General features: G+C 42.5%; 2 protein-coding genes across 2 annotated transcripts in view; one reads left to right on the forward strand and one right to left on the reverse strand.

Moving 5' to 3' along the window:
- Positions 1-5,228, reverse strand: part of smchd1 (structural maintenance of chromosomes flexible hinge domain containing 1) — a 31,387-nt gene extending 26,159 nt beyond the window's left edge. The window contains exons 1-7 of the mRNA XM_061239545.1: positions 4,821-5,228; positions 3,397-3,472; positions 2,263-2,421; positions 2,093-2,175; positions 1,853-1,986; positions 1,249-1,363; positions 767-886 (exon numbers count right to left, since the gene is read on the reverse strand). Of these exons, the coding sequence (XP_061095529.1) occupies positions 767-886; positions 1,249-1,363; positions 1,853-1,986; positions 2,093-2,175; positions 2,263-2,421; positions 3,397-3,472; positions 4,821-5,036 (903 nt within the window). The 5' untranslated portion in view covers positions 5,037-5,228. The remainder of the gene's footprint in view (positions 1-766; positions 887-1,248; positions 1,364-1,852; positions 1,987-2,092; positions 2,176-2,262; positions 2,422-3,396; positions 3,473-4,820) is intronic.
- Positions 5,229-5,494: 266 nt separating this feature from the next.
- Positions 5,495-17,434, forward strand: mettl4 (methyltransferase 4, N6-adenosine). The gene is made up of 8 exons (XM_061239546.1): positions 5,495-6,494; positions 6,765-6,830; positions 6,939-7,299; positions 8,659-8,728; positions 9,345-9,519; positions 10,014-10,120; positions 10,671-10,762; positions 16,623-17,434. Exons 1-8 carry the CDS (start codon positions 6,210-6,212, stop codon positions 16,922-16,924), a joined length of 1,458 nt encoding a protein of 485 aa, XP_061095530.1. The 5' UTR covers positions 5,495-6,209; the 3' UTR covers positions 16,925-17,434.
- The last annotated feature ends 10,434 nt before the right edge of the window (positions 17,435-27,868 follow it).

A 27,868-nucleotide genomic window follows, 5' to 3' on the forward strand; every position in this document is an offset into this window, starting at 1 on the left:
GTTTTTCTTTTTTGAGTGCCTAAATCCAGTTTTACATCAGCATACACAACACACAGGACATACTAGTATAGGGAAGGCAGGAATGAGGTTTGTATACACGACACATAGGGCATACTGGTGTAGGTTAGACTGGAATGGGGTTTATATACACAACTTGTAGGGCATACTGGTGTAGGGTAGACAGGAGTGGGTTTACAAGCACAACACGTAGGACATACTGGTGTGGGGTGGACTGGAATGGGGTTTGTATACACAACACATAGGGCATACTGGTGTAGAGTAGACTGGAATGGGGTTTGTAGACACAACACGTAGGGCATACTAGTGTAGATTAGACTGGAATGGGGTTTGTATACACAACACGTAGGGCATACTGGTGTAGATTAGACTGGAATGGGGTTTGTATACACAACACGTAGGGCATACTGGTGTAGATTAGACTGGAATGGGGTTTGTAGACACAACACATAGGGCATACTGGTGTAGGGTAGACAGGAATTGGGTGTGTAGACACAACACGTAGGGCATATTAGTGTAGGGTAGTCTGGGGGGCAGGAATGGGGTTTCGATACACAATGCTTTGGCATATTATTATGCCTAAAACATTTTAAATGAAATGTTTCCAATTTTCTAAATTTTTTCTAAACGTTTAAGGAACCACTGGTGAGTACTTTAACGCACTGTGGAATCAGAAGCCAAACATTACTTATCATAGGAAATATATATACGTCACACAAACTTCATACATGTGGCAAATGTGGCAAACCTTTCTGTTTAGAATGAAACCCTTGTAAATATCTTCTTTATTCTTCTCCTTTTTTTCAAACTCCTCCTTTGAGAGAAGCAGCTCATGAACATCCATCGATCCTGCCGGCTTGGTGATCATCTAACAAAACACAAATGAACAACAGTTTTGTGCAAATAAATGACATACGGATAACAGTTCTGTGAAAATGGACAGCAATATGAAATACATACTGCATTACCATACAATAAATTACAATAACAAAAACACCGCAAAACACTAACAATTTAAAAATCACAGCTATAAACACTCACAGTAACGCTTTGCATATGAAAAAAAATATTTTTACTCACTCCATCACAATACTATGGAAAAGATAGAAGGGGCTTTGTGCTTGGACAGTGTGCCAATAATACTGCTAACTGGAGGAGTAAGAACTGTATCAAAACAGCAAGAACTAAAAAGATAACATGAGTCTCAGCAGACGGTGTTAATGCACCTACCCTGGTTGCCTGCCCGATGTAGAAAGCAGCCTGCTTTCCTCCAACTCCAAAGTAAGATATATCACTGTTTAGACTGCGCGGAACTGGAGCAGGTCGAACATAGGCCGTATGATCACTGCATTAAAGTGGAGAAAGACCACGTAAGGCATACCAGCTACAGCAAACGGATTTTGAATGAATAGTCTGAGTGAATAGGTTATCACCTATCAATTCACATGATGAATGCATTGCTACTGTAGCTGGGTACATTAGCTTGATTAAGAAAGTCAGGAAAGTTCCTCCAAAATTAAGGTTAATTGTCTGTTGCCATTGATTTTAATATAAAGAGAAAGAAAATATATTATCTCTTTTTCCCTCCCCCATTACCACATTTACGTTAGATCTCTGAAGATGGGCAAGCATGGGAGGGCAGAAAAAGAGGTCAGAAATCTGACGGTTATATTCTCTCTCAAGGACACAGAAGAGTGTGAGACAAGCTCTTACAACTCTAAATTTAGCCCCCAGACCCCATGTCTTATGAGCTGCTCCTCCAGAAAGAAAAAAACACTCTTGGAAACATTGATCTTTAATCTCAGAAAAAAAGCAGACACTTAATCAAACGGACCTTTCAAACGCGCTGCTCTCCCTGCTAAACTTGGACAGCCTGTAGACAGCCCAGTTATTCAGCTGCTTTGATGTCATGCCAGACCCGTTGTCCAGGACGACCACTGCAGGCTTACCCTGAGACTCATCAAACATCTGAGGGGTGAACGATAAACATCAACCATTAAAAACTTCAAAAATATCAGTTAACATCCAGACTTTTGCTTTTACCCTGGAAGGAAATAAAATGTAGGTGACTCACCAATCGAATGTCTATTTTCCTGACCCCAACATTCTTTGAAGTTGCAGACAATGCATTGTCAATAAGTTCAGCAAAAGCATAAGCTGTAAAGACAAATAAATCCATGCATTCACGACAGGAATGACAGCTGTGCCAATGCATCTGGAGGAGTTAAGGTCTGGCAGACTCACGTAAGGATTTCTGTCCTTCGCTGGCGTAGTACTCGTACATGCCGCTCTTGATGAGTGTGTCATAGTGCGGGAGGAACAGGATGCGTTCCTTTGTTGACACTGACAAGACTTGATCAACTGACCGAAGAAGGTGCAAAGTATTTCCATCCTTCAGCTCCTCTATACACAAGTGGAAAAAAAACAGAGCAATGAAGGGTTAACTTAATGTTATTGGTATCACCAGCAAACACTTAATATAACATGAATAACAAATTGTCCTGTTCAACTTTGCTTCTTATTCTCCACCCGATACAGGCAGTCTAAGTAGCTGAGAGACAGGTGACAATGTGTATAAAGGATTTCTGCCAATCATTTATATTTTTTATTGTTGGCGGATGTACTCTTTTCTGCAGAAATAAAGGCCCTTATAACTGAATCCAGTTTGGAGTGTTTTCCTGAATGGACTTTTCCATCTGAGCCCAACAGCGTGTTTCAGAACTTCATAGGTGGTGCACAACAAGATAAAAGACTTCTGCAATACTTCACTGGAATTTCATTTACATTCAGGTAAAACCCCAAAAGGTGGAACTGTCAATATGAAGTCCTTGATAAGGTGTTGGGCCACTACACGGTGCCAGAGCATATTGTATTCACCACGGCATAGTATCTACCAGTGTCTGGAACACTGCAGGACCACTGGGTGACCACACATGCCGTGTCAATAGGAGCACTGTCACCACCCAGCAGGAAAAAAGTGCTGCACAATGGGGTGATTAGCATTGTCCTTGACTTCTAAGAGAATGAGGGCACCGAAACAATGCATGGAAAACAGCCCCCACACCTTTACACAACCACCAGAACCCTTCACTGTAGGAAAAAGGCATTGAAATTCAACACGTTTATGGTAAGGAGTGAATTGCTTCAATAGCACACATGAGCTCCATCTACAGGAGTAACGTTCATGTTGTTTCTTTTTGTATGCCTACGACTTGCCCGTTAGACAGCCACTCACAGGCCTAGAACTTAATTCTTAGACAACCAATTACTTGAATTTTGATATCCAGCCCTAAGAATGACCATTAAAAAGTATGTCTTTCTGCATCAGAATGAGGATCCTTGCAGCATATATCTGATTTCAGGACATGAAATACTTACCAAATCTGTCCAGATCAATTTCCCTCCTGTCTGTTGTCAACAGGACAAATGTTTCTTCTGAGGATATGGTAAACTCCTAAAATCAAATAATACAATTTAAAAATGATGAACTCAAATCAAAAACTCTCCATAAATAACTACTGTAGTGCCCACTTAAAATCCTTCCCACCCTGGGTGACCAGCACAAGGGTTATAAAAGGATTTGTTTTTGTTAATGTAAACCTTATTACAGCACAGACAGGTAGAGCCCAGTGACTTTAATAAAATCCCCAGTTTGGTTGCTTTATAAGAGCAAAACCTATTAAACACTGTCAAACAGGTCTAATATTGGTCAGTAACCATTTCACTCCTTACGAGGCCATGGTCCACGCTTACTGGTGCATCTTTACCCCTGTTGACGCCATTGTTTAAAATAACTGTTTTTTGTTCTGAGAGCATCTAGACCAGGGGTCGGCAACCCTGGTCCTGGAGAGCCGCAGGGTGTGCTGGCTTTTGTCGTTACTCAGCACTTAATTGATCGATTAAAGCAGTGGATTACACAGTTAACTCGCCTCACCTGGTTTCTTGGGTATGAATCAGTTGCTGGTATTAAGGCGAAAACAAAAACCAGCACACCCTGCGGCTCTCCAGGACCAGGGTTGCCGACCCCTGATCTAGACCATCATGTTGCATCTTTGACAGTCGAAGGCCACAGGATGAACCCTATCAATGAACCGAGGAAGCAGTTGTGTCCTTTGATCGACAAAGCCTTGAAGAAAAGGTTTCCAAATACGACCCTGGGGACCACTGTGTAAGCTGGTTTTCATTCCAACCACAATTGCAATCCCAGAATTTTATCAAGCTATTAATTTACCTTGATTAGATGCATTTCATCTTTAGAGGGAATATTTACACTCAAAAGCCACATTATGCCAGAAATAGTAATGCAAGCCACAATGTGCCAGTTGCAATTGAGTTATTTCATACTTTTTCCCATAAACGTCTTTACACAATGCAGGTTTGTCATGTTGTAATTTGCTGACTTTGAATGATTTATTATCTGCCAAATATCTCGTTTAGTGGCCATGTGTCTGCAAATTAACTAATTTGATTATTGATTACTATTGATTATTAAGTGTTTTATATTCCACTGTAATCATTTGCATCACAGCACAATGTGAATGTCATTTTTATTAATGGTCTGCTCATCAGAAACTGGTAACACTGGAAAATGCAGACAGCAAAGAAGTAAAAGTAAAAAATCCCTTTAAAGCTGAAAAATGAACAGCTTGTTAAAATTCTTCACAACCAAGTTACTGAATCTCATGAAACTAACGTTAGCCAACGGGCTAGGCATCTAACAAGCATGGTGACATAACCGAAATGCGTTATCACCATCAACAACATAACTGTTAGCTAGTTAGCTAGCTAGCACCTTGCGTTACCTTGGTGACAGTCCTCAGAAATTCGCTGAACTCCATGCCCTGGATATCCAGGACTTTCTCGATGGCGTCTCCGTTTTCCAGACGGCAGTCAAATACCACTACTTTTCGTGGGATTTTGTTCATTGTTTGTGTAACAGTTTTCTCAAAAGGTACTGAGCAACCACTGTTCAGGAGACCGGAGTCGGCCATGTTCTTAGAGCTCGAATGGATGCTCATAAAATATATAAACACAACGTATTGTAGCTAGTTATCCACTAGGCTTGCCGCTTAGGCCCGAATAAAAACGGAACAACCGGTTTACCTGTAATTTTGCATTGCACTTTTAACAGCATTTTCAAATGAAAACAAATCTGGAATACAGACCGACTTTACCCGCCGCAACAGTCAACCAAATATTTCAGTGTATTACGTCACGACTATGTACTACGGAAATGTTTTGGAGCCAAGACGCTTGGTTGCAGCGACCGAGGTTGCCAGTGTACTGGAAAAAAACGCGCGGATAAAACGATTCTGATAGTTTTTCGTGGGGGTATTGGTAACGATTGCTATGCAATGTTTTGCCAAACGTGGTATCCAGGCGGGTCATTTGCGGGTCATTTGTGATAATTGATTATTGTGCTTATTAAGTCGTGAGAAATACAACATTCAATTGAGTGCTATGCTTATAGTTATGTTCCACCGAAAAAGCATATTTGGTCTGCCAGATCATTTGAGAGGTACATACTTCAATTATCATGAGGTATGGACTTGAAAAGATAAATTCCGACAAAATATGTAAATTAGTGTATTTGCATACTTTATTGAACATTGCGGAAATTACAATTTTTCATGTCCTGTAACATCATCCAAAAGCAAGGTTGGAGAAAATCGACTCCAAAGATAGAAATGGTAGATGATTATAACCTACTCATTTCACCATACACATGGCCTAATCATTCAAAAGGTCTATTATCCTGAAAGTTGAATGGCGGAGGGATGATTTGCAACAGTAAAAAAAAAAAAAGGTAATTTTGATTGAAACCTAAATCTTTTTTTCAGTGGAACAGAAACTTAAGGCTGAATATCGCGGCACAGACAAGTTCAGAAATATTTTCGTATTTTATGTCATACATCGCGCGCGTGTGAATAACTGCGCATGCGTACAAAAAGCAACATGGCTGCTTCCTCTAGAAAGTATGCATAATTCTGTGAGGGAGGGCAATGCTGGGTTACGCTGTTTATGCAGGCACTGTATACTTTATTTGAGCGTAATGTTTTACGATTTTAGATTAAACTGGTGTTCGCAAATGCTGGCGTAATGTGATTTTTCTTCATACTTGGCAATGACTAGAGTATCCTTGCCTACCAGAAGCTACTTGGCTAATTTAGCATACGCTAACTGTGTAGAAAATGTCAATACTGTTCAGAAATACCAAAGGGTGGTTGCTGGACCAGTGTTCGTATATTAACGAAAGTTACCAGCATTGTCTTGGACTTGAACAAAGACAATACTTAAAATGTTGCTTCAAAAAACATTATTTTGACATTGCCAAGCCTCACATTAGTCTCAAACCGGACGCCACTGCTGGCGGTGCAACTGCCCGCAGTCCACGGGTTGTTGAGAACAATACAAAGGAAGTGGTTAGTGAATTGCATTTGGAGGATGAACAAATGAGAAACACTACGAATAAAAAGGCAAGTGGTCGTCTGGCAGACGGAGGGTTGCTGGTTCGATTCCCGTATCTCTGAGCAAGACACCTGAACCTGATGCAGCTCATTGTGTAAAGCGCTGTATACAATTATGTCCATTTACCATCAATTTCATTTTAGTTTTAAACGTAACATTACAATTTGAGAACCCCTTCCCATCATTTTTAACATTGTGCTGAAGAATAATCTAACTGGTATTATAACGTTAGTTGACATGAACAACGATGCTAACGCCATAATTATGTCCATTTCCAGAAGCGGAAACGCAAACATAAAGAGCTGAACCAAGGAGAAATTGATTCACTGGTTCATCATGAAAAGGTTACGTGGCTTCTATTAACTGGAATAGTGCATTTTCACCATATAAATTTGTTTAGTTATTTATTAATGTTTTTGAATCTTGATCATATTCTTCTTCCTTTTGTGTAGGTCAGGAGAATCATTTTGGAGGGAACTGCGCTCATAGTAGCTGAGGGTCGTTCTTGCGGTTTCTTCTGTCAAACAGAAAATGTTGGCAAACTGCACATTCCGATTGAGGATGGTCGTTTGGCAGACTTGTGCGACATGGCAAAACAGCTTCCTCTAGTGGACAACAGTCAGCAAAAACTTGTGCAGGTTATTGGTGATGATGACGAGTGTCCGATGGAGCAACTGGACTTGTTCACACGGATAACAGAAAACCCCCTTAACCATGCAAGAGAAGTTTTGCTGATGGGAGAGCGATATGTACTTCCACCACATTGCAACTTCTTACTTTCCGACATTAGCAGAATGCAGCCCCTGGAGAACTGTGAGTCACATTTTGTGTTTCTGAGCTGTGCTATTTAAGGGCTTACACCCTGTCACCATGTAAGTGAATGGGACATTGGTGTATGAACTGCTGGAAATATGACAAAGTAGCTGTCAAAAAAGAAAAGATCTCACATTGGGGCCCGCTGCCACAGAAAATGGTGTTCATTCTAAGTCCCCTAACATAGTGATGAAAATGAACAGTAACTCAAATTTGGAAAGGTCCTTCACTATTGTAAAAGAATATTATTTTATGACTCACTCAATGGAAAATGTTTGCGTTGCAAAATTGTCTTAATTAACATAATGATGGACATTTCCAAATTTGAGTTGGTATGAAATAAATGTGTATTGTTTGATGCAGGGCGGCACGTAGCACTGCCGCCATACAGCAAGGAGGTCCTGGGTTCGAATCACCCCATGTTGCATGTTCTCCCCGTGTTTGCGTGGGTTTCCTCCGGGTACTCTGGTTTCCTCCCACAGTCCAAAGACATGCAGGTTAGGCTGATTGGAGAGTCTAAATTGCCTGTGGGTATGAGTGTGTGAGTGAATGGTGTGTGTGCCCTGCGATGGACTGGTGACCTGTCCAGGGTGTATTCCTGCCTTTCGCCCAATGTATGCTGTGATAGGCTCCAGCCCCCCTGCGACGCTGTTCAAGATAAGCGGGTTAGGATAATAAATGAATGAATGAATGAATGAATGAATGAATGAATGAATTAATGAATGAATGAATGAATGAATGAATGAATGATGCAGGAGTCTCACATCCATTGAGGTTCCACATATGAAGTTGGTTCAAAAAGTTAAAGAACCACTAGCTTAGAAACGCAGGTCTTTTTTGAAGAGGTTACCATTTTAAGACATTATTATTGATTGGTTTAGCAGTTTACCTAGTGCTGGGTAACTTATGTTAGATGTATTCATACAGCTGGATAATGAAAGGGAAGTACCATGATTCCTGTCCCCAGCTGGAAATCAAATGTTCTGATTACAGGCCAAGCTCTTTAACCACAAAGCCACACTGCTGTGGTGCAATGCCTGATATTCTTGGATTAATAATTAGTGTTAACATTTAAAAATTGTTTTGATGGATGTCATATGAAATGTGATTTAAAAAGAATTTTTTTATGGACAATGGCATGCACGCAATACACATTTTCTTTAATTTCCTAAGGATTTCTGCCATCTAGTGTTGGGACATTGGGAAACATAAGCTGATTTAAAGGATGTCATTTAAACCCCTTTTGTATTGCTCATAATGAAGAAACTCATATTTAAGTACAAGTATCTAGTTCACTGAAACTAATGACATCTGACATCCACAATACGCTGATTGTCTTTCTCAACATTTTATTTTCAGATGGAAAAAGGTTTGAAGCCATTGTTCTGGATCCACCATGGGAAAACAAATCTGTCAAAAGAAGCAACAGGTTAGCAGAGTCATCTTCCTCTTTTCCATCATAATTTGTGTAATAAGTAAGTGAGTTTGTTTAACTTATGCCTGGAACCACTCCCTGCTGGGAGGCTGTATTGTAGATTTGTCTATCAGGGTGCAGTGACATTTATTCAGTATGTCATGTTAAAAGCAGGACCCTAGATTAACATCAGACAAGCCAGATAGAGGACAGTAAAGTGAAATTATTGGCGTAGCATACTTTCATATAACAGCGTAGTCTGCCTTTTAATGTCAAAGACATATTTATGATTATTAGTTATGTGACACTTGTTCATATGTATGCATCATTGGTGCTTAAAGCGGTTGAGATAGAAAATAAGTACGCTGGCCTCTAAAAAGTATGATAAATCAAATACATAGATGGCTGCACTCTTAATGTAATAAGAGGAATGCAGCAATTGACAGCTGCCAACAGGTCTTTGTTTTATAAATGATGGTTGAAAAACAAACTGCGCCTTTCAAACACCTGGTGAAAAAGAAGTGATTACAAGGCTGAGAAAGATGCTGTGATCGTTCGCATTAGCATGCAAAGCCTCCAGTGGAGCAGTATGGACTGAAACATGGCTGCCCTCTTTGTCCGGGGTCTGCAGGTACAGCTTCCTGCCCTCGTCACAGCTCAAACGGCTTCCTGTCCCTCTGCTGACCGCCCCGGGCTGTCTGGTAGCCACCTGGGTGACCAATCGTCAGAAGCACCTGCGATTCGTGAGGGAAGAGCTGTACCCCCACTGGGGTGTGGAAGTCCTGGCCGAGTGGCTTTGGGTCAAGGTGAGGCAAGGCCGTCACAGGAAGAAGAGAAGCGGGTTGGGCCTGGCTGATTCAAATAGTTGTGAACTGCATTATGGGTTTATGGGCTGGTTTCACAGACTTGGATTAAGCTTTGTCCTGGACTAAATTGAGTTCTGTATGGAGAACCGCCATTAAAAATTAAATTCAGTCTTGGGCTCGGCTTAATCTGCATCTGTGAAGGCTGGTTTATACTCCGTTGGGCAACCATGACATCTGGCTTATACTTCATAAATTAAATATATTTTAAATGAAACAAAGACCATAGTCAATGTCAGGTGACATTAGAACATTCACGAACATTCTGCGATTTCAGTCGAGCGACAATAAACCAGCCTTTCACACTAAAATGAATCCAAGCACAACACTAGTTTTTTAACCCAGTGCTGGGAATAAATGCTGTTTTGGGCTCGTATCTTTGTATTCTCTGTTATGTTTGTCTGCAAGTCATTGCATCACCATGTTCTGCCTCCTAGGTAACCAGGTCTGGAGAGTTTGTGTTTCCTCTCGACTCTCCGCATAAGAAGCCGTATGAAATGTTGGTGCTGGGGAGAGTTTGCGGGAAGACAGAGCAGAAAGTCAGGTAAAAACCTCACTCTGACTTGCTCAATGCAGTTTTTTGCCCTCAACAGCACCCCGAGGGCAGAAGGCCATGTTTTGCTTCATGTTACTACCGAAGCGAACTCTGTTCTCCCCCTAAACTAAGAGATGCTCCAATGGACCTTTTTCAGTAAAGACTGCCATTTCCCAAACCCTCTGGATAGCTAATTTGTTATTGTATAATCTTTTTAAAAGCGAGTTAAACAAATAGAAAAAAAGGAACAGGTGAGCCTTTAACCCTGGTCTCCTGCATCGTACTAACCACAACACCAAGTCCACTAAGAGGTGGGGCTGGCTTTATAATATGAGGCTGCACTCTTTTTAAATGTACTCTTTTCCTCTTATTGATTAGCAAACACGTGGGCTCAGGATTACAGCATGCGGTTACCCTTTTCAGACGACCCCTTGGGTGCTGTTTCGGACAAAAATATAGCTAACCCTTCAATACAGGCTCTGACATGTTGAAGTGTGAACATGTTTCTGTCAGACCACCTGGGTAACACAGTCGCTGGCCATTGGTTTCTCTTGAGCAGCTCTTCAGAAGCACCAGAGCCCGTTCTGCCAGACCACAGGCTGATCGTCAGTGTGCCCTCAGTGCTTCACTCTCACAAGCCTTCCATCGCAGGTAGACACCCACCCCACCCCACCCAACCCCACCCCACTCCACCCCACTCCACAGTCGTGTGTGCTTTTAAACAGCAGGTGCTCTCTTCTTCATTCATGGTGGCTTACTAATTCCTTAAATAAATAATGTAATATGTAGACAATAATAGCATGTGCAGATAATAAAAACACACAAATATAACGCATTTCTTATTATAAAACAGTACCCAAAAAAAAAAAGATATGGCAAAATCAAATCTTCTCAATAAAAAGTTTATGGTAAAAACAAAAAAAAAAAGGTGGTGCAGATACTGTATGCAGTGCAATTCCACCAGTAGAGGGCAGTGCAGCAACATGAAAGCCAGCAAAGTCTCGCCATGCTCCGGCAGATTTCTAATTCATTCACTGCCCTGTGGGGAGCAGAAGAAAGAATTTTATTATTAAAACATAGAATATGAACAACAGATTGCCTCCGTTCCCTCATCTCGTCTGGTCACAGTACTGTAAATAACTGCAATCTGTTCATATGCACTGCGTCAAAGCTCATCTTTGTGTTGTTTAACCCACACGTTGTTATTTACTTGAAACGTTAGATTAAGACCTCACAGTCTCATATCTTGTGTATCAAAATGTAACCTTTGTGTAATACGTTCAAACAAAAAAATAACAACCGATAAGCTTGGTTTTGCTTAAACGGCAACAGAATGTTAGCTCCTTACTGCGAGAGAGGATATGCTGCGTTAATTGTAAGAACTCATTCATCTGACAGGGTGACATCACGAGAGAACTGCTGTGTTCCCCTGCCTTCTTATTTGCCATCAGTTTTCCCTGTGGGAGAGGCCTCCTCTTACTGACACTGTTTCTATCAAGAGTGCCCAAACTTCATTCCTGGGCAGTAGGGCTCTCAATCTAACCCGATGCTCTGGCTTAATTGGGCCAATAAGGCAACAAACATATCCAATATCTACCTTTTCTATTGCCCTGCTGTGTATTTGCTCTTGAATATAAGATGCACAGATTTGAGCCAGTTTTACATGAACATGCTACATTATTTAGCTGTTTAATTAAGAGTATGTTTATCAACCCTCAGCCTAGACTGCTGTGCACACACCCATTCTGATCCCTCTAAACAGTGTCCAGCCTTAAAGACAAAAGCCTGCCTGTGGTTTATGAGTGCTGTTCTGCACGGAATGTGACTGCACTCAAGTCTCTCTGTGGTTCCCGGTAGAGGAGAACGCACATGTGAATAGCAGGGACCAGTGAAGGCAGAAAGCGACACCATGCTCATATGCACTGAATGGAGCCCCACTGCAACTGAGCCCAAGAGTGCCCCAGCATTTTAAACTAGAAACGTCACAACCGTTTATTTGTATGAAGGGTGCCAAGTCCCCCTTGAAAGAGAGACAGTCTCACTGGGGCTTTCCCTGGTACATAAAAATGAAAAGGTTTGACTGAACCTTTACCAAGTTCGGTCCCATATGACCGGTTTTGCACACATACAGGCATGCACTGACAAAGCAGCGTGTAAACCCCAATGGAGAAGCTTGCTTGAAGAGATTTTTTGTTATTAGCTGCGAAGATATGCACACTTCTCAGAGGACATTCTCCTAAACGAAATCCACTACATTTCACGCGCACACGCGCGTGCTATGAAAATATCATAATAAGTTGATATACGTAATTGAGAAGAGCCAGTGCGAGTGGTCTTGCCTCCAGTATCCCCGGTTTACACACTAACCTTTGTGATGGAGACGCCTCGGCAGAGGGGATGGGAAAATGGAGCCGCGGAGCTTAAATGTCAGGGCCCATTGTGAAGACCTCCTGTGGAATGACCCAGGGAAGATGCCACCACACATTACCTGCTGAAGAGCAGCGAGCCGCTCGGTCCTTTCACATAACCGCATGCAACACTGCGAAGAAGCCATATGCTTCCAGCGGAGTGTGAACTGCGTATGAGAACTGGTGACAGGTCAGCTGGAGACGGAGCGAAACACACACACTGCTCTTACACACAACTCTTACAGTAGCACACCTTAAAGCACAGACACACTGCTCTTACACATGACTCTTACAGTAACACACCTTAAAGCACAGGCACACTGCTTTTACACAACTCTTACAGTAGCACACCTTAAAGCACAGACACACTGCTCTTACACACAACTCTTACAGTACCACACCTTAAAGCACAGACACACTGCTTTTACACACAACTCTTACAGTAACACACCTTAAAGCACAGACACACTGCACACAACTCTTACAGTAACACACCTTAAAGCACAGACACACTGCTCTTACACACGACTCTTACAGTAGCACACCTTAAAGCACAGACACACTGCTTTTACACACAACTCTTACAGTAACACGCCTTAAAGCACAGACACACTGCTCTTACACACAACTCTTACCATAAAACACCTTAAAGCACAGACACACTGCTCTTACACACAACTCTTACAGTACCACACCATTTCAATTTAATTAATTTCTTGCATATAATATCTAGCATGTTTCTTACCAGCCGACGACTCAAAGCGCTTTACAGTGATGAGGGGGAAACGCACCTCTACGACCACCAACTGGGTGATGCACGGCAGCCATTTTGCACCAGAATGCTCACCACACGTCGGCTGAGGTGTAGAAGGAGAGAACTATTTTAGCCAATTCAATTCAACGGGGGGATGATTAGGTGGCAGGTAGAGAGAGCCAGGTTAGGAATTTAGCCAGGCTTTCCCAGAAAGTCTCCCATCCATGTACTACCCAAGTCCACGCCTGCTTAGTGTCAACCATGCTGTAGCAGCAAGGTACAGGGTGGCGTGGCCGCTTGTTTGGCTTACAATACCACACCTTAAAGCACACGCACAGAAAAATGCGGAACGTATTTCAGAAATGTTTCGTTCGTCTCTTCTGCTGAGACTTCCTGACCCCCGAGCTGAAGGTGCGGTGCTGGACCTGCGGGGCGGCGCTCTCCGGGTCCTGTAAGCAGGAGCGGCCGCTGCGTTAGACGTGGCCCCAGGGCCAGGCCGCGTGGAGAGCGAGGGCAGCGCTCCCAGCCCCCAGCCCCTAGCCCCCACCACAGCCAGTGACGCTGCGCTGAGTCTGGGCTCACCCCCGGCTGGTGGCGTGCATCTGAAATGAGCTGACTCACCCTGGAGGCAGAGCGTGTGCGCGAGACAATGACTCCTTCACCCTCACTGCCAATCATTTCTGCTCCGACACCAGGCACCAGCCGCGCTGCTGGAGCTGAGGGAGACGCTACGTTTTTACACCTTTTCACTTTCCTCCAGAAAGTTACAGTGCGCAAAAGGTGTGCTGCATGGTATGTGCAGAATGTCTTAATTGGCCCTGCGAAATTACTTTACAAATAGAGTATATAGATTTCTTGTGCAGTATTCTGCTGTGAAAAAAAAAAAAGTCACTAATTGGCATAAAACTCCTTTTGACCTCCTGATTTTCATGGATTCAAGCATTTTTCTCCTTCTGACAGACACAAAAAAAGGATAGTTAGCACTACAGTGTTTGACCAGAATCTACTGTCAATGGTTACAAATGTTACTGCCTAAAAACCCTGATTCACTGCAGGAATTTTAGGGTCATTAGACGCACGCACGTTTTGTGATGTGTAATTTAGTTGATGTGTGGTCATAAAAGGCCTCATTCATGATTTCTTAATTGGACTGTTGGCAGACTCAACACCTCAAATCATAATGAGCGCAAGTTGGGAGGGGATATTGTCTGCAGGCGAATAAGCCTCATGTGGAGGTGCCCTATAAGGTTTATACACTTTATAATTGGAGAAACCCCCGCACCGATGCCAAGCTGGAGGTCTTATTCACATCGGCCAGAAGTAATGTCTTTCATTTCATATTGAATGCTACAAAATGACCGTGGTGAGTTATGGCTGAATGGTGAATTGTATTGCACGTGTTTTGTAAAAGCAGGCCCCAGGCACGGCGATGATTGCTGTGTGGCTCTCTCACTCTCATGGTGAATGAAGCGTCCTGAGGGCACACCATGGAGGGTTCCTGGGCTTTACCACAGACAGTTTGATTAGAGATGCGTCAGGTGGTAGCATTACCCGTGACGGTAGCAAATCTTCCATTCATTGCAAATGGCTGCACTGTGGATTGTGGGTATTTGTGCTTAGCCTGTTACTGGCCAAAAAAAAAATGAATGGAAGACGATTGGGAACTTAATTACGGGTGCTGCTTAACTGCTTAAGTATCGCCCCCTTGTCTTAACACAAGCTTGAACAGGATATGCCCAAAATAAAATGCTATTGTTCTTGAACCCTTTTCACTACAGGCATAATCCTGGTGCCGTCTGAAAGGAAACCCTTTCAGGTTTGTTTTCTAAGAGTCAGAACAAAGTTACAGAAGCTCAAACAGTGGAAGTGGAAGCTTATTTTTTCTCACTGAAAATATTTTCTGTTTTTGAGTGGATACATATTATTGTGGCTTTTTAGTATGAGAAACTATTATGCATTTGGTTTGCTGGACCCTTCCTGGGAAAATGCCGCTGACATTACCTTGATTTGTGTAGTCAGTAGATGAGGTGAGGGCCCCCCATGCTTGTTTTACCACCCACATGTTACAAAGTAAGGAACTTTTGTCGCTAAACAATGGCATCTTAAAATAGGTTCTATAGAGAGAGCAGTGAGTTGTAATGCCTTCAAACAGTATATCATGTTACTATAGTGATTGGAAACTGCATCTTGAAAAAAATCAATCAATGCAAAAAAACCCACTCCGGCCCAGCCCTGGAAATGGCTATTATAAATCTTTTATTCCCATTTGCTCTTTATGCATGAAATAACATTTCTGCTCCAGTGTATGGTGAATTATGAGGCTTCACAACTAATATTTATCTGGGTAAAAAATGCTTTTTTGACATGACATTTGTCGCTGAAACATTTTACGACAGGAGACCACAACATATGGCGTTCTCAGAGTTGAGACCCTCACCACAAAGTGGCACCATCCAATGTATCTGCTCCTCTTGACATATCTCTGAAGTATCTCTGGTTTTACTTCCTTGGAATAAGTGCTTATTTAGGCAGTTTTTACGTATGGCCACCTCAATCAGGAGCTCTGCCTTGCTCGAGTTTCTACACACCGACTTGCTGTGTGGTTTTACGGACACCGGAGATATCGTGAGGCCAGTCCTTAATCATCTACACAAGGACAGCCGCAACCTCATGATTACATCCGAGATTATGATACGAAATTATTCTGTCCGTCGTGATGTCCCTTTTTCATCTCTGTAGGTTAATGCCCATGCACCACATCCCCCGGGACGTGTGTGGCTCTGTTCCTGACAGATGTAACAGACGATTCAATCTTTTAAAACATTCCTTCACTCAAACTGTGGAAGTCGAGTCATGCTCAGCGCTCAGACTTCCTCTCTGAGGTCCACATCGCCTGGCCCCGCTGAAAGCACGGAGAAGTTGACGTGTGGAGGTAGAGAGAGTGTGTGAGGGAGGGAGGGAGGGAGAGAGGGGGGGGAGGTGTGGAGCGGAGTGTGGTAGGGGAGGGGGCGTACTCATTAAAGCACACCGCAGCTCAGATATTTAGAAAGTTAAGTGCAAGCGGGGTGTGTGCAGGCATGCGAGGATGGTGGAAAAAGCAGGCGTGGGTGGCCAGGTCTCCCAGCCTGTAAATGAAACTGATCCGTCAGGGGCGCTCCAGACTGCACAGCTATTGTCACTCTCCTCAAGGACGCCCCGTCCTCCGCTTCCCACTGCGCTGATTACAGAGAAACAAAGTTAAACCCATTCTCCCAATTTAATCTTCTCCCTCTTTCCCTCCGTACTGATACTGATGATGAGCGTGGATGTGTCCGAGGCTTTTCTCTTCTCTTTTTGTTCCCGGCCGTAGAGGTGTTGAAAGAGTATCTGGGCCCTGACCCGGCTTGCCTCGAGCTGTTCGCTCGCAACCTTCAGCCTGGCTGGACCAGCTGGGGGAATGAAGTCATCAAGTTCCAGCGTCTGAGTTACTTCGATGTTGAACCAGTCAGCTGTCTCCCCCCCCCTCCCCTCACCCCTCCGGATCTGCACTCAAGTGTCCACTCTGAAGCCCGACAGCCCGGTTTAAAGTGCAAGGGTTCAGCCACAGGTTTAGACCGCTCTCAAGTCTGCACTCCTAGACGGGTTAATGAACAGAGCTCTGCCAAAGTTTAAACTGCTCTGCCAAGAATATAATGAAGACAGTTTGCCCACAGGTTTACAACATGCAGGATTTAGGTGTTTGAGATGAAAATCCCAATTTGTTTTTATAGTCTAAGGAGCCGGATAAATCTCTTTTTCCTTTGAATCCTCTATGTGTGTATATATATTTAACCTGTAGAATGGAAATCTTGGGATTCAGAACTGGTGATGAGATGAAAGGCAGAACCAAGTAGAGATGTTTGGTCAGAGATCTTGTTTTATATTCATGGGAGGCCCCCAAGTTACCAGGCCATGTTTGAACTACACTTGCCTGATTGTTTTAATACACAAGTGCATGATACTTTTTAGATTGAGAACTAGACCAATCTGTGCATCTCTGATCTGAATTAATCAGTGAAACTTGGGTATTTTAAATATATTTTGGTATATTGGAATATTCTGATTTTATTTGTTTCTAAAACATTTACTTGTGAAGTTTGTAACATTTTTGTATTTTTAGTTCAATAAAGAAATCTAAGCTTTGGTGTGTATTGCATAAATAAAATGCTGAAAATGTGTCCAATTTCATAAAAACGTTAACAAGACTTACTGGTTAATAGCATGCAGTCCGAAGCATAAAGCTATTAGAGAAGGATTAAGCATAACGATTTTATCTTAATCATTGAAGGTGTGTAGGTAGGCGCTTTTCTCATTGCCTCATAATCATCAGTGCTAATTGCCTTTATAAAAGGAACAGGAAGAATGTGCAACAACTACGATACCAAACTACCCACACAGCGCTGGTACAGACTGCTGCAGATAATGTTCTCTGCGTGAAAGGGAAGTTAGCATTTGAACATTTCTCTTCAGTCATTCTTATTTCCACTGTCTTGTTCTGGAGTTGGTTATACGTAGAACCCAATTTGACAGCACAGCAAAGACATTGTTGACCAATCATAAAAATAAAATGAATAGTGTTACATTCTCCGATTTAATTAGTGTTTTTTTCAGTTTTATTCTATATCTTGTAATGTCAGAATTGGGCACTGACGACCTGTCCTAAATGGTAAATGGTAACTGTCCTACTTGAATACTGGTAGCTGCCAGGTTAGCACAGTCTTTACTCAGCTCCCGTTTGAACCTGACCGCCGGTGATGAGGTGTGTTGTTAAGGGAGTGATGAACATGAACGTGTTTCACACACAGCGGATCCTCTTAGGGCCCGGGGCTCCCGGTGACGTGAGCATGACGTGTCCCTTTCCACCGACCCCTGTTCCCCCGGGGCACGCTACCCTCATCTTCTCCGCAGCTTTTTAAATGCCATTGGTCACTGATAGACAAACAATTTGGTGTGGTTTTAAATGGCCCCGATGAAGCAGATAAACGATCCTGCAGCCACCCCCCTCCCCCCCCCAACACAGTGTCCACCCACCCTCCCTCCCTCTCCCCATCCCCCCATCCCCCTTCTCCATGTCTGCCTCTCCTCATCTAATGAGAATTTCATGACTCTCTCAGGAAAGATGTCACAAAGCTTTGTGAGAATGAATTACATTCACTGCAGAGCAATCTCAAATTAATGATTCCGGGACAGGGGCCTGCTGGGTAATTCAGCGTTAAACATCGGAGGCGTTCCTCGCCACTCTCATCTTGCCAGATTCAAGAAGTCACTTAGGGAAGAAGAAAAAAAAGAAAAAAGTAAAGAAAAATAATGAAGCAAAAAAATAATAAAAAAGCGTGAAAGTGAGGCTTCATTTGTTGTAATGTGCTTTTTTATGTTTGTGTAAGGAGGCAGAATTGTGATCTGATTAAAAATCATGGAGCAGTTCTGGATTCCTGATTAGACCACTCTCCAGGTGGAGAGTAATTGATTTATTGCCCTAATTGCAGGGAATGTTAGAACCTTGGAAATCTGCTGGGAGCGTGAAGAAAATAAATGCAAACCCCCTGTTTCAACAAACATAACCCACACCCAACATCACATCACACAGACTGAAATTAACGCAAATCCCCCCATTTAAACAAACAACCCTCACCCAACATCACATCACACAGACTGAAATTAACGCAAATCCCCCCATTTAAACAAACAACCCTCACCCAACATCACATCACACAGACTGAAATTAATGCAAACCCCCCCCCCCCCATTTCAACAAACAACCCTCACCCAACATCACATCACACAGACTGAAATTAATGCAAACCCCCCCCCCCCATTTCAACAAATAACCCTCACCCAACATCACATCACACAGACTGAAATTAATGCAAACCCCCCCCCCCCATTTCAACAAACAACCCTCACCCAACATCACATCACACAGACTGAAATTAATGCAAAAACCCCCCCCCCCCCCATTTCAACAAACAACCCTCACCCAACATCACATCTCACAGACTGAAATTAATGCAAAGAAATGACCGTACGATGAAGATGTCCTGAGATGATATACACTATTTGCTGAGAGTATGTGGTAAAGCATGATGTGGGAGATAACAGCTTTGGGCTAATGGATGTGGTATGTAACAGTATATTATCCAGGATTTCTCTGATGCAATCTATTCATTTCGAGGCTCAGCCATCTGTATTCATTTGTATGAAAGTGAGGGGTTGGTAAAGGATCACAGGAAACATCAGTTCTAATTCACATTGCGGTAACAGAGGCCTTTAAATGCCATAAGTGGAAGTTATGGGCTACCACCTTTGTTTCCAAAATGTTAATGCACACTACATTTCATATTTAAGACTGTATGACAGAACAAATATTCATATGAAAATCAATACAACTCATATGAATGTTGTAAGCCGAATTACTGAATTTCAATATCCTCAAAACCCAATAATGGGTTTCCTTATTAGGTTTTCCAACCAAGAAGTATAGATAAAATGTAAAGCAATTTATTTGATATGTAGTTCTGATGTGACAAGGAAGAACTGCAAAATTGTTGAAGGCACTGAGAAAATTAAGTTTAAATAGTATAAAATAGCATTAGATGTCTTATGGAAGTTTACATTTCATCCCTTTGTGAATTTGTTTCACAAACATTACAATTGTCCTGAAAGTCCAACTGCACTGTATTTAATTGTGGGATTTTTTTATTGTATGGTGGACTTTTCTGGACTACTGGCTGGATCTGCTGTGGCTCTGTACACTAGCAAAAAACAGGAGACAAGTGGTTTCTGTGTAAAACACAGTACTGTAATTCTCCCTTTTGTTTTAGTGTCAGAGTGTAACTGTGGACCTCAGTGATATATTGCTAAAGCCTTTGTGCTGTTGAGAATGGCTTAGCTACCATTGCAGGGCTTTGATATACACTGCATGTACAGTAATCGGCATGCCTTAGAGGTTGATAAATCCTTTTGATGGTTTGTCATAGATGGCTATCAAAGGAATGCACTGCAATGGTGTCACCCAGGCATTTAACAAATGCTCACTGCTGCCTGCCGCGTTTCCCACATTAACAGGTCATTTGTAATCCTGGAGTCACTGATTAGAAAGGTTGCATCAATAATGGATACTCAGGGCTAACTTAATATGGAGACACTAACCATTTATATAGGACCAGTTTGTGCATTTTACTTTGAAAAAGGAATAGAAATTGAACACCTTTTTTCAAGGCTGCAATGACGTGTCATTTCGGACGTTTGAACAGTGGACATGCTGATCTTGTAGCGGGTGCCGACTGGACAGTTGCCTTCAATCACAGTCTAGAGAAGGGGTTTAAATAAGCTATGAAAATATTACATTATAAGGACCCCATTTGCAAGATAGTTGCTTTCATACATGGTATATTACTGTATGTGTTGTACGCAGGGAATACAACACATACAGTATGTTCTGAAACCTACAGGAGAATATTGGAATTGGTTTTGCTGACATTAAAAGCTGCCAAAGAACAGAAATACTAGGCAAACAAAACCATTACGGCGCTCACGCACTGAGAACATAATTCTGACGTTGCCATAATGCTTCAGGAATCGATACGGCCCATGAACAGCCCTAAATACAATAAGGGTTGAGTTATTCCGGCAGTGGTGGCAGACAGCGGTGACAGTGCCCTACGGGACCGTTTTTCTTTCTGCTGGGGGGAGAGTGTTTAATGTGTTCCCCGCATTTCTGTAAGCAGAGCTTGGGTTGCACAGTAATGTTGAGGGAAAAATGTCTGATGATCCAATTAAGTGGTGAGTGAAGCAAATGGCTGTTTCATATCTCTCTCTTCGTTCCCCGATCACTGTCGTCATTGTGCGTTTCCATAGATGACTGCAAGTCAGCGCTGAGGCTGGTGCACTGATTTTGCAGGCACACCTGCATGTTGTCACATAACCTCTACATGCAGATGAAAGCATTTTGCACAATACAAACGCATCAACAGCTGCGTGTTTTTGTCAGCTCCCTAGACTTTCTGTAGATTTCAAAAACTCTTTTTTCTTTTTTTACTGACAGTGAATATTTTAATGGCAAAAGTGAAAAAGAACTCTCGTTAAACAAAATAAGTGCATCTGCCTCGCATTTACCTCAACCAGCTCATCAGTGGGAGCAGACCAATCAGTCAGAAAGTGCTCCCCTTAGCAGATTTTAGGCAATGATCATGGGGTGCAATCTCTTGAGAAATTACACAAAAGTCATACAGGTGCCGACCCGCCAAACAACTGTTCTCTCCCGAACGACTGGCAGACCCTGCTCCCATTTATCCCAGCAACAGGGACCTGCCAGCCAGGCTCTAATTGATAAGCCAATCATTAAAATGCTGGTCTGGAGCCCTGGAGAGCAGGCAGGCCGCAGTGCTGGAGCCCCCTGGCTCAGCTTCACCGCACGTCCCTTAAGGGCTCAATAACCCACCCTCCTGATCCGGCTGAGCCCCTGCCCCACACACATCCAGCTCATGAAATATTCATGTAAACTTTAAATTGCGTGGATTATTTGCTGATGCGTTTGGCCAATACGCACTAGACCTCGCTGAGCGGTCCTGTTGACGACATTCTCATCCCTTTAGACAGTCTCATGAACGCCGTCCTCTTTATTAGACCCTTTATGAGATATCTTGTTTTCCTAAGTTGCCGTCGTGCGTATGACTGTGATTCGTAAGGCTAGTGCATGATTTCTATTGAGCACTGTATTGATTTGACTCGGTATAGTGGCGATGTTGGAATGCGCCGTGTCCTTTGTGTGAAGACGCAGTGGATTTCAGACCAACACAAAAAGCACAGTAAAGGGCTGTGCTGTGTGACAAAAGCAAGCTGTGGACCCAAGGATTTCTTCACCGCTGCCGAGCCTGGCATTGTGCTGGCTGGTTTAAAAAAAGGTGTTCCCACGGAAACGCAGATAAAGCCATTGAAGTGCGCCTTCTCTCAGCCTTGACTTTTTCACACACCTTTCATTTGAAAATGCTGAATGACTCAAATGTCTTCCAACCAAATAATAAAATCTCTTTCCGGAGTCAGGTTAATACGCATTCATTTATTTCTCTGGCTTCTGCTTTCTACCTGCTTTTCAAACTCGCGTAGAGACAGATATATATAAGGGGAATAACTGTTTTATAATTACCCCACATCACATTTTTCATCATTATTTTCGACAGACTTATTTCAATGTGTATGACATTTTTATGTGTGATACAACTCAAGTGTTTTATTGGCAAGATAGGAGTCGATACCCTGAAAATACACCTTTCAAAGAGAACAGCATGGTATCTGGTTAAAAAGTAGGACTTGGTAATAAAGCAGTTTCTTCTGTATCTACTTTCTCGGAGACTGTTATATAAGGCAAATGTCACTGCCACTGGCGCATATTCAGAAATAATCACCACCATAATAGTTTTCCCAAGCAAACAGCAAAACTAGTTCTCCAACAAATGCTTTGAGTATGGAGCCTGACAAATATGCATGAGTCATGGTTTACATATTATTTTTATTACTACATTGTAGCCACCTAAATGCAAAGCATATTCTGTGTATTTTCTAACCATGTTTTAATGGTTTTCTTCCTGTATACCATCCCAGACACATGCCCATGTGATTCTGATGTGAAGTTTGATTGCAGGGATATCATGGTAATGACTTATGGCCCTCAACATTCTTTCATATTGCAATAAGGAGTGTGTGGTTGTTTTGGGAAATAGCACTCTGATGTTTTCGTTTTGTTATATGAAAATTCAACGAACTTTTTAACATGTTGCCAATAAGTTCCTCAACCACGAATAACTTTGAGCCAAGCAATCTGGTAGAATAGCTAAACTACACCCACGATTAGGATAGAAGACACGGATGAGTACACCACCCACAGTTCTCTGCTATTTCTAGAACTTTCTATATCTAGCATTGTTTCCTGCCTAGCGGAAGAAAGAAAGCGAGGATACTTGAGCCTGAGTATGAAACACAAAATATTTTAATTACATGCAAGATCACTGTCTCCCCGGTATATTGACAGCAATTCTGACTTGGCTTGACTAAAGATAGTATAGTACATTAGTATAGTGTATATAGTTTAAACAAGTAATAAGTTATGTTTCATTTGAACAAAACAAAAAAGTAATGAAAGGCGAACATGATGACAGAACAATAGATGACGAGTGAGGGGAAGAAACTCTATACAGTATACGGCTAATACACCATTCAAACCATAGTGGATTATAAATAAACAAAGAAGATGAATACCACTATTGCTATCTTCTGGGGACAGCCATCCAATAGCAGGCTGAGCAATAGTTCACGGCAGAGTTACAGTATACGTGCTGATGTAACGCACAGAGGATGCGGCTCGACAGAAGCGTAAGAGCACATGCCACCGCACGGCTGGCCATATTGAAGATGCGCGTGGGCAGACACATTACGGCATGGAAATAAGTGGACAAAGTGATGCAAATGCTTTCACAGAAAGGAGCTGATGAAAGCCTCCTGGACTCCGCAAGACTTCTCCCTTCAGCCGAGAAAAAAACCAGTGGAGGAAAAAGAAAGGATGAAAGAAACAAGATTATTCATCCTCTATCTTCCTCTGGTCTGGCTGCTCATTAAGGAGAGTTCAGTGGGCTGCCTCTCGTTCTCTGTCATGTCTGTGTCACTCCCTCCCCCGCCCCTTGGCTGTGACGGCATGCTTTCCCAAGCCCAGCGCCCAATTTACTGCCCTCCCTGATGTCACCGCACCAATTAAGCCCTTCTGCCATGTTCCGCGCTGCTCAAATGGATGGTCCGCCCCTGCGACCGCTCCTCCGGCCCCCCGGAACAGAGCTCCAGGACACGGGCTCCTGCAGACACTGTCTGCCCGTCCTGCCCGTCCTGAGCAGAGCGCCAGGCTGCCTGCCTGCTGGCAGAGCGGAGCCCATCCATCCTGCACTTAACCACATCTCACTCACAATGAATGGTGCCGGGGCCAGCGGGCTGCCAATGGGGGAAGCAGCATGGTGTTGAAAAAAGCTTTTATATGGGTGTCTTCAAAATGTCATCCACACACGCACGGTCCCACACACGCACACATGCACATACGCACACGTAACTGCCGTTATATTTTATTTAAGAGAACACGTACGTTTTCTATGTATTGAGCTTTTCAAATCACCCTGGAGCTTTTGGTTTGTGTTCCATACTGATGTAAGTAAAATAATTGCAGTTTTGGTACAAATATTGTGTGTTTTAGGGTGTAATTACTGTTTTTTCAAGCTGTCTATGAAGCCATTTCCCACATGACGTGACGTATATGTTTTTGCATAATTATGATGACGTTGCTTAATGTTAACTCAATGAGCTGACCACAGGAGGGGGAGAGGGGGCAGGGTTAGAGACCTAGGTCACTGCTGTTTGTGAACGATTTGTGGGTATTCTATATACAAAAACCCAGAAGAGAATGCTGATGCGTGTGTGCTTATAAGTGAAACCATTTGCACATTTACCATTGACACGCAGTTCATACATGCAGCTGGTTTTGCTCAGCTGACCTTGGATACAGGCAGTGGGGTGTGGCCTAACCTCTGTGTCCAAACATGCTGAAGTACGCTGGTGATGCTTCAGAGGTGCTGAAGCTAAGAGGATCAGTGGACTGAGAGTTTTGACCCTTTCTGAAACCCGATGCTCCAAGAAAAACCTCTCTGAAATGCGCTGTAGGTGTGCTGTAAAGAGTGCATTCAGCATCTAACCTCAGCCAGCCTGCAGAGAAGTACTCTACTTCAAGCCAAAATACTTTCAGAAGACTGAAAAATGAGTAAGGCTTTAAAGGTTTATTCAATCCGCAAAGAACTGTAAATAATTCATTAAAACACCAGAAGGGTTGACTTATGTCTCATGTTATTTTCCACCTTCTTCAGTTCCTCCCTGTGGTCAAAGTGCTGTACATCCATCGGAGAATGACTGGTACCAGATCCTGGCAGTAAGACTGTCCTTCTGAGACTGGTGACAATGGAGACATATATCTCATATACTATACTCGCAAACTATCTATTTGAAAAATGGATGGAATCAGAGAACATCAGTGAGTGCTTAACTGTATTCATTTTCTGAGAGTAGGGTTTTATATTCAGTATGGGCTTCTAATATGCTCTCCAATCAAGAGGTTTTTTTTACTAAACAGTGTTTAATGTGACAGTAACAGCGTGAATGGGTCAGGTGCCTGTTTTTTTCCATAAGTACCTGCCAGCTTGACCGAGTGTTAAGCTTTCCTAACTGCACCATTGCATTCAAGAGCTCAGTTCCTGGCACACACAGCTGTACATGAATTATGAGTCATATCAGAGGTTGGGTTGGGGATGGGGATATCACAATTGGATCTGTATTGGTTTAGTCAAAGGACCTACAGTATAAATAATGTACAGTTGCATTACTTTTGATTTATATTATTAGAATGGGGCACAAGCTGGTTTTGGGCACACTACTCATTGCTGCATATAAGCCCGTCATGAACAGAGCTGGGGCTCCAAAGCTCCTTTGCTGTGAAAGAAAGATTGCCTTTGGAGGAGGCCAGGTGGTGCCGCCTGTAGGATGGCCAGCTCTCAGCCCATATACAAATCTCCCTGTACTACAGGGTTTTGATTTGATTCCCCCACCATGACACCTTCTGCACTGTGTATCTGTGAAGCCCTCCCTGCTTGATCACTGTCTGAATGACATGAAAAAGCAGGGGCAGATTGTCTCTATTCCTTTAAAAAACAAACAACAAAGCAAGCAAAAAAAAACCGAAATTCATAAATAGTCTTCCACTAAATAAATTGTTTCTTCTTACCAGTCACCTCCGTTTCTAGAGCTTTCTGGTAGCATGTGTTTTGAATGCAGTATTGCCTGCAAAGGACATAAGGGAGTCCTCTGTGTGTTTAAATTCGAGTTGAATTACCTTCAGAAATCATTGCTTGGTTATGTCAATAAACCCCACCAAATAACTTTAATGACTACTGTAATTTTCTTTAATCTTTTTTCCTGGAAACACTTCAAAATCTCTAAAATGGCACTTATTTTGTTTGCGCTGACAGAAATGTTTTAAGACCCATTAAAAGGTCTAATCGTTGTCATTCATATGTTTGCATTTAATGCCCGTGAAAAATCCATTTTATTGCTACTTAGAAGCATAGCTCAAATGAGAGAATATTTCCCCTGATGATGTGAGAAAATTTAGAGATGAAATCTACTTGTGAAAAATTCTTAAAGGACTGCTTTATTTGGTACACCTATCTTGTATAATCTATTTTCTTTCTGGCTGCAATACAGTTCTTCATGACATGGATTAATCAAATTGTGGGAAACAGTCCTTTGGGCTTTTGGTCCATGCTAACTCAATAGTCACGCATTGATCCCAAAATCCTCCCCTTCCACCTCATCCCAAAGGCACCCTGTTGGGTTGAGGCATGGGGACTGTACAGGCCTTTGGAGTAAACATAAGTCACTATAATGTTCATGTTCATGGTGCATTATCCTGCTGGAAGTGTCCATTTCAAAAAGGTATACTATGGCCATAAAGGGATGCAGGTCATCAGCAACAATGCTGTATGGCCCAGAAGACTTCATATGACAGCCATCATGCACAACCTGCCCATAGACTTTGTTCTTTTTTGACAGTGCCTCTAACTTTAACAGTATTGTCATTTTCTTTAATATTGTTTCCTGGAAGCGCTTCAAAATCCATAACTTTAAATGCCGCTTATTTTATTTGCACTGGCGGAAATGTTTTAAGACCCATTAAGAGGTCTTATCATTGTCACATTCATATTTTTTCATTTAATGCCTGTGAAAAATCTATTTTATTGCTGCTTAGAAGCATAGCTCAAATGAGAGAATATTTCCCCTGACAATCTGAGAAAATTTAGAGATTAAGATGAAAAAATATTGATATACTGTTTATCCAGTCTGCGGCTGCTGTATTAGGTACACCTATCTTGTGCAATTTAGAACTTCTTTCTGCCTCCAGACAGTTATTCATGGCATGATTGCAACAAGTTGCTGGAGATATTCCTTAGGGGTTTTGGTCCATGCTGACTCAATAGCCTCACACAGGTCCTGCAGTTGTGTTTGGCCACACATTCGTGCTGCGAATCTCCTGTTGCAACTCATCCTAAAGGTGCTTTATTGGATTGTGATATGGGTACTGTGCAGGTCTTTAGAGTAAACTGAAATCGCTGTCACTGTCATGTTCATGTTCATGGTGCACTATCCTGCCGGAAGTGTCCATCTCAGAAAGGGTAGACTATGGCCATAAAGGGATGCAGGTGATCGGCAACAATGCAAAGTATGCTGCGGCATCCTCTGAGCTCTCTCATTAGCATGAGGTTTTGGCCACAGAACTGCCACTCACTGGAGGCTTTTTGTTCATTGCACCATTCTCTGTAAACACTAGAGATTGTAATGCATGAAAATTCAGCTGCTTCTGAGATGTTGGAACCACTGCATCTGTCACCAACAATTGTACACATGTTGGTGCCAGATGCAGTATTGTAATGTTTGGTGAAACCACAGCTAAACCTCTTGCCCATGTTTGCATGCTTCATATATTCAGTTTCAGCCAAA

Source organism: Conger conger, chromosome 4 (genome assembly GCF_963514075.1).
Source record: "Conger conger chromosome 4, fConCon1.1, whole genome shotgun sequence".
In the NCBI taxonomy this organism is placed as follows: domain Eukaryota; kingdom Metazoa; phylum Chordata; class Actinopteri; order Anguilliformes; family Congridae; genus Conger; species Conger conger.